At 45.0% G+C, this 7,894-nt stretch overlaps 1 protein-coding gene across 1 annotated transcript; it reads left to right on the top strand.

Moving 5' to 3' along the window:
• Positions 1-6,924: 6,924 nt before the first annotated feature.
• LOC133032299 (NADH-ubiquinone oxidoreductase chain 5-like) lies at positions 6,925-7,420 on the top strand (the record flags this gene model as incomplete). The annotated part of the gene is made up of 1 exon (XM_061106193.1): positions 6,925-7,420. A coding segment is annotated over one exon (471 nt), but the record flags the coding sequence as incomplete, so codon positions are not given.
• Between the last annotated feature and the right edge of the window lie 474 nt (positions 7,421-7,894).

Below are 7,894 nucleotides of genomic sequence, written 5' to 3'. Positions count from 1 at the left end.
TAGTCGAAAAAAGAATCGAATTGGGTTGAGAGAAGTTTATGAATCGAGTGAAAATGAAAAAGAAAAATCGTAAATAAAAATGGGCAAGTATGCTTGCTTATTATTATTATTATATTAGAATTAGAAAAATACCAAAAAGATGAAGAAGAACTAAGGCACTTGCTTCGGCAAAACCTTTCTCTGTCGTTACGGAGTTCTTCTGCTCTAATCTCTGAAATCGAAGGTCTTGTACGCTATCGGTCATTGAGGAATACTTAGGCTTAGAGGGTGGTCCCCCTTTCCCTCATCCCGATCACAAGGAGAGATTCACCATGATGGGGGTACTTCCGTTTTTTCCATTCCGGAAATAATGAAAGACATAGGGGACCATCCTTTTGTTGCGGCATGCTCCTCAGATTTATGGACTCGCAGGGGGCCTCAGGCCCTACTTAGTTGACTGACAATGACAAAAGCTTGTGAAACTAAGTGCCAGGCCCCTTCCCTTTAAAAAGCCCGATCTCTCATCAAGGAGAGTCGGGTGTGTGGTGTGCTTCACTTATGATGAGATTTACAGATCAGTAGATCCATTACGCTTTTCTTTGATAGAAAGTTATCCTCAGGTCGTCCCTCTGTAGATGAGATTAGACCTCATGTTCGCACTCACTGGATGATGAACAGCGAAGTTCATATTGAATTACTCGATCCAAGACATGTTATTATGAGGTTCTCATCACAAGAAAATTTCATTCAAGCTTGGACCAGGGAATCTCTCGTCATTAAGGCTTATTTTTTCAAGTTTATCCTGGTCTCCTTGGTTTGATCCGCGGTTTGAATCTTCTATTGCACCGCTTTTGATCTCTCTCCCAAACCTTCCCCTTAATTTCTTCAATCCAGACTACCAACAATCTATTGCAGGGGTGATATGATAGGTAGGGTTCTGAGATTTGATGGCCCGGAGCTTACAACATCTTATGAGAAGGGCATGTAGCTCGATACAATCTAAAGCCAGCCAGTTGCTTACTTGCGTACGAAGAAAGGGGTAGACGGATTCAGCCATTCCCATCCCTCATCAGGGTCCAGCTTGACAAAGATTTTGATGCGCATGACAGAAGAGAGAGAGCAATTAGATGAGAAGAGAATTCGCGCCATGGAACATGTCCTGGTCTACCTGAAAATTCCCGTGCATTCCAAAATAAGGTAATGTAATATAGAGAAAGTTCAACATAGGGGAGAAAGTCTTGAAAAAGAGCACCTTCCATAGTGAGTCAAATCTCTTTCTTCTTTAGCAATCATATCTTTCGAACCCAACAACTCATGGGGTTTCTTGTTCAATCATCTGAACTAGCTAATTTAGGATTGGAGTTGTGGCTGCCGATGAAAGATTTGACTCATGAGACCTGATGAAGAAGATGTTTAGGAACCCCTTAGGATAGATCCCCAAACTCTCTCCACCCAGGGGAGACCCATTTCTTAGAGAGTGGAGCCTCCCTAATACCATTCCCTTTGCCCGCTATTCACTTGCTCTGGTATTTGAGACTTCGTCTCCCCTTGACGCTTCCGCTGCTGCGGAGGAAGTGACCAATGGGCCAAGGGAACAAGTTAAAAACAAAACACTCACCAAGGAGAAAAGCGCTGGCTGAGCAGCAGCTCCAGCTCGAGCTCACTATTACCTTTCTTTCAGGCCCTATCTTATCCCGAACCACTAGTCTTTAGCAGCTCTATTCGATAGATGTGGATTGACCGATTATGGGTCCCTAATTGGACATGCGGCTAGCACTACTACGACTGGCACTATGACTCGTTACCTGGAAGTGCCTCGTCATACCGCCCACGGAAGTTCCCTTGGTCTGACCTCGAGGTCACATTAGACTGGCGCTGCTATTACGGCTGACGCTGCTACTTGCACTACTAATAGCTCGAACTCAGATTGGGGGCACGAAACGCAGGTATTTTTCGCTCCAAGGTATAGAAACTACCATTGGTGCTAGCACTTTCATCAGGGGTTCTCGAGATGTGTAGATCGCTTACAGAGTTGTTGAAAGGGTCCACATGTAGACGGCATCTATCGTTACCTACCCAATAGCTGTTACCAATGAAGCTGCTATGAATGGATATACTCCTCATGTGAATAACGGCTATATAGTTTCACCTCAGCCTATCATGTACATAAGGAAGAGCGCATATAAACCTAACTGATAAGGTTATTAACCAACACGTAGCATTGGATGGATTGCGAGTCTAATTGAGCGTCTGATATTCATCACGTTAGCTCCTCCTCTATAATTCGGATAGGGCTTGAGCGGGCATCACTCGAGGGAGTATAGAAGCCCATGGAGCAGTTAGATAGATTCCAGGTGTTGTTATATGAGCTGCCCCCTCTGTTCAATACCGATACCTGTCAGATTCCATAGCTGATGAATCTCTTTCTTTTGAAACTCTTTCCACGTCACGCAAGACGCTTTTCTGGCACTAACCTAGTAGTCATTTGTCCTGCCGATCTTGGGTGAACTGATGCTCCAAGACCAAGAGTTTTCACAGCCAAAGCTATTGAAGTTGCTCCCTAGACTCTGCTTACTGATTTGATTTGATATAAGTTCGGAATCCACTGAGGTAAAGCCGGGCCGGGGGTATCCATACAGGTCGAGTGGGCCTTACGGTTTGCTTGCTCTCAGTTGCCTTTAAGCTGCTCATAAATGAGATATTTGCATTAGATAGCTGTTAGTAGGGGCGCATTCGTTAGCCCACGAGAGAGAGGCTGTGGGGCTGTTTTCCTTGGGCATTGGAACAATCACAAATGCAGGAAGGAAGAGTGGGTCAGTTCATTGTCCCCCCTTCCCGATCGTGCTATCTTTGGCTCTCACAGTCGAAATAATCTCCATTAGGACCAGGCCTTGCCTTCTTGCCTCCCCCCTTGTACATCCTATTATTTATCTCTCTCCATAAGACATAAACTGTGGCTGCAAACACCAATTTTACTATGATGTTGCCCAGAGAGTGTCCTTTACAGGTTCTAGCAATTCACATGACCGTTTCAGACCCTTCCTTTTATTCACCATATATAGTAACTAAGTATATATATACTTAGTACCAGTCTATCTATGGACCTTAGCAGAAGCGAGATAACTGCCATTGGCTGGCCTGGGAAAGCATTTTTAGCAATAGAGAGAATAGGTCAAAGCACTGGGTTACAGGAAGTCGTACTAGAGAGATTAGATTCTAATTATAACCGCCAGGGCACTCCACTAGATGAATTACCCAAAGTCAAGTACAGGAAAGGAAACTCATGACTAAATAGCTGTTTCAAAGGATTCAAAAAAGGCAACTTAAATGGGCCTGTCATCGAGAGCAAATGGTTACCCGCCAATGAATAGTTATCCGGCCACCACGTAGGCACCTTCTTTAGGTCGTGGGCTTTCTGTCTCTTTCTCGCCAACTGCTTAAACATACTACGCAGGTTGGGCCTCGCTTTTCGGAGCAGCTCCCAGCTCGGAGTAGGTGCTTGCTGCTCGTCAAAGCCGGCTTTATAAAGCTTTCTTTCGTCTCAATTCATATTTAGCCGCGAGCAATCTACGTTTCAGATTTCAAACCTTACTTGAAACTCTTTCTCGCCTAACGTCTCTCCGTGCCTTATGAACATTGATTTGCCCTCGAGTAGCTGAATTATTACCGTGAGGATTGCGGCCTCGAAGAGGGCCCGGCGGCGGCAAAAAGCTCCGGTCTTAACGCCCCTACTACTGCTGTGCAGCCTTTCCTCGGGTTCGTAGCAGTCTATCGGCCCCCTACATCTGAAGAAATTTTTATATAAAAAAGAGCTGAGTTGGCAGCTCTGGAAGCACTGATAGCTACCTTCACTTACTTAAATAGCTTTATGACTGAACAGAAAGAATGAAGATTTGTGACTTTCTTTACTGAGACGAGTGGTCTTCAAACTCTATCTTAACTCATTCTATATATTCCTTATGGGCGTACTACTTCCCTTCACCGGAATGAAAGCTGGAAAAAAACCTACCGGCAAATGTGAAACGGTGCTAAAGCAGGACCCGTGACTATGAAAAATGACTGCTCAATCGAGACTTGAGTCACCTTGGAGTAAAGCCACATACTCAACAACGTTTCTGTCTGAACTGTACCGCCCAAAAATCAAGAGGTATAGAGGATGCAATTCGACCTTGAGAAGGAACCTTTCATGGCTTGGAGATGCCTTAAAAAATGCATTCAAAGTTTGGCCAAGCCCATGAGAGTCTCCTCATGCTCTCGAATACCCATGCGAAGAGCACGGCAACTATCTTTCACTCACTGAACACTAACTTAATCCTTATTCTTTTGACCTTTAGCTTTGTGTAATTGAGCTTGACATAGTTGGTTTCAAAGGGGCCCCGTGGCAGGCAACCAAGTCTGGTGTAAACGGTCACTCTATAACGAGAAGGTATCAATCTCAGGCAGGCTGCACTCTAGGCGGCGGCTAGGAGGGATCGCTAGACCAGCAGCCAGACCAACAATGAATGTGTAATGATGGTGATTCCACACCAGGCTCAATAAATAGCCCGGGGCGGCGGGTCGCCTTTTGAATTCAGTAAGAAGATAGAAGAAACTATTAGATAGATAAGGAGTAGGTGAGTGAGTCCTCACTGACCTGAGCGATTCCGATCACCTAGCAGGCCTTTTATTTTGTAGGTAACATCGCCGAAGCGTATCATCAGATTTGACTACGAAGGAAGGAACTCGAAGTGAAATGGCACCGTCTTGTCCAACGCAACGATAGTTGGCCCTCTATCATCTTCTATCCGGTAGACTTGGTAAAAGGGCCCCGACTTATTTCCAGAATTAGAGTTCGACCGCAGCTGCCCCTTTTTGGGGGGGATCCAGTTCCTTACCAACTATCGACCCCGATCTCTTTTCATTTGTTTTGGGTATTACCAAACCTAGCCTAGCCTTCGTCAATCACACTAAAGCAGAGAACCCAACTATGGCAAGGCCCTATTCAAAGCATCTAGGAAGAAAGGATGAGCGGTTACTCTAGCAACGGATAACTACAAGCAACTACATCAAAAACCTCTATTCCTGACGTGAACGGACGCTTTGTCATTAGAGTGGTATAACCTTAAATAACGAGAAAGCTTTTTTATTTGTTTACTCAACTCGTAAAGGCAAACCGATTCCTCTTTCTATACTCAATTACGTAATAGTCCAGCTAGCTCGTCTGTGTCTGGCAGTTTAAGCCTTGGCCCAGCTGCTTCTTTTCAATCCAGGAGCTGCCCTGCCTTAGTAGTCTCAAATAGGGCTAAAAGTGCCTGGCTCTTTTTTTAGTAGGTGATTCACTACCGAAGATCCCATGAGAAGGGTTCGAGCTGAGGTTCGCTTGTCGTTGGGGAGAAAAATTTCCAAATCTTTCTCTTCATCACGAGACTGATCGGATCTGCCGTAGACACCCGAGAGACCTCCACAAGGCAGGCAGGCTAAAAGAGTAAGAGGACAACAAGCAAAGAGTTCTTCATTTCTTTGTTGAGATTCAGGCAAAATACCTGCGGGGGGAGGAGGCCCTTCTCACTCAAGCTCAAGCATTTACTTTTCTAGTTAGAGACCAATGTCTTGGGGCTAACGTGGGATCCGCTCAAGGACCTACTTGGAGCTTAAGTAGCATAATTAGAACTTCATAGCGATTGGAAAACTACTTACAGGATAAAGAAAAGCCCTCAAAGAGCTCGGTACCAAACAGGCACAGCTAAGGAATCGTGCACTCAAAGGAAGATGTCATCGAAGAGTTTCCAACATTCATTCTCGAGATTATTGATCGAATCGGGGCGGATAAAATTCATTGGCAAATGAGAAATCTACCGTCGGCTTTCACTGGATTCACTACTCTAAGCGTAGCTGCTGACGCTATACGAGTTGTCTGGTGCATAAATAATATACATGTTGGTGAAACCTTCATTTTCTTTGTGACAGATGGTGTGCTGTTGAACTGTTGCAAGGTCATCTTCATGGCCAAAGAAGAGTCAAAATCAAATGGAAGAAAAAAAGAAGAGAGATTGAAGAGTATAGAAAGGAGTTGTTGTTCAGGCCACTACAATTATGTTATGTCTCGATCGGATATCCAAGAGGTTACTTATACACCAACTGTACTGCTGCTAGCTCAGAAGCTTTTGGATCAACAATGGTAACTCGAACTGGCCTATGTTGGAGTATGTGGAGAAGCGTCTCTTGCAGGCAATTTCTCTTATCCAGTAAAGGAAGTTCGATAGCTATCCAAGGGGCAAAGAGTAGTATTCCGGTCTCTCTTGAAAGCAATCAAGCGTGAGAAGCAGGATCTGTCCTTTTAAGGTCGTAGGGCATCAGCAACTGAAGAGGAAAGACCTGAACACTATTCCGTAACACAGCTAGGCTTAAGGCCAACTACTGGCTATACTGACTACTTACTATTGTTCTGAGCTCTATTGGGTCCCCAGGGTCACTTGGGAGCACCTTGTTGCTATTGAGGATCATAATTGGTCGGAGGCGCTGCGTTGTTATAAGCGGGTCTGGGCGGAGCTTGCGCTGGGTTTTGCGGTTGCGATTGGATAAGGAGGTTTAAGGATCCAATAAGGCCAACATTGATTCCTTCAGACCTGTCAATTGGACAAATGCGTCCATAGTGACTAGGATGGATATCTCGTATCCGAAAACTAGTAGTTCGCCCACTCCAGGGCCCAAATAACTCGATTTTCTGGCAGTAAGGGTGACTTATCTGTCAACTTTTCCACTATCACCCCCAAAAAACCAAACTCTGCCTTACGTAAAGTTGCCAGAGTACGCTTAACCTCTTGATTTGAAATCACTGCTTATATACCTGGTATTGGCCATAATTTACAAGAACATTCTGTAGTCTTAGTAAGAGGGGAAGGGTTAAGGATTTACCCGGTGTAAGATATCACATTGTTCGAGGAACCCTAGATGCTGTCGGAGTAAATCTCTAACTATTCGGTTAGCGTCTTTCACTTAATGAATCACGCGTTTTTCAAAGCATTACTATTCCTGAGTGCAGGTTCGGTGATTCATGCCATGTCGGATGAGCAAGATATGCGGAAGATGGGGGGGCTTGCCTCCTCGTTCCCTTTTACCTATGCCATGATGCTCATGGGCAGCTTATCTCTAATTGGATTTCCTTTTCTAACTAGATATTATTCCAAAGATGTGATCTTAGAGCTCGCTTACACTAAGTATACCATCAGTGGGAACTTTGCTTTCTGGTTGGGAAGTGTCTCTGTCCTTTTCACTTCTTATTACTCTTTTCGTTCACTTTTTCTAACATTTCTAGTACCAACTAATTCATTCGGGCGAGACATCTTACGATGTCATGATGCGCCCATTCCTATGGCCATTCCTTCAATACTTCTGGCTCTCGGGAGTCTCTTTGTAGGATACTTGGCCAAAGTGTGACCTGTTAGCCCATAAGTAAGTACTGTGACGAAGCGGCTGTTGCTCACCCGACACGATCGTACGAGGTCACAATTCACCCAACACGATCATCCGGGGTGAACAAGAATTGGGGATCGGATGCGGGCGAAATTCCCGCCAATGGCTGAGATGTTCAGTCGACTCCCTCCCCACAGGTGCTGTAGCCCCGGTTTGTTAGCATTCCACCCTTCAAACTTGGTTACACCAGAAGTCCTCATTTCAACGGCAAACTCTATTCCGCCTTCACCACACGTTCCTAAGCGCTTGGTGAGTCGGGTTATCCATGTACTGCCCAGGATCGCGGACCTTTCGTACACGGATTTTAGGGCATTTAGCTATCCTATATCTCAACTCTAGCTTCCGTACTCTTTTTCCTATTTCTCTCTCGATATCCTTCTTTCATCCTCGCCATCTTCCCAACGAAATGGATTGGTACACCATCCATCCTATCCTGTGCTTGGTTCATGGGAACTGCAAGTTT

The sequence above is a fragment of the Cannabis sativa genome, chromosome X, assembly GCF_029168945.1.
Source record: "Cannabis sativa cultivar Pink pepper isolate KNU-18-1 chromosome X, ASM2916894v1, whole genome shotgun sequence".
Taxonomy (NCBI): Eukaryota; Viridiplantae; Streptophyta; class Magnoliopsida; order Rosales; family Cannabaceae; genus Cannabis; species Cannabis sativa.
This window is presented reverse-complemented; position numbering and strand designations above follow the sequence as displayed.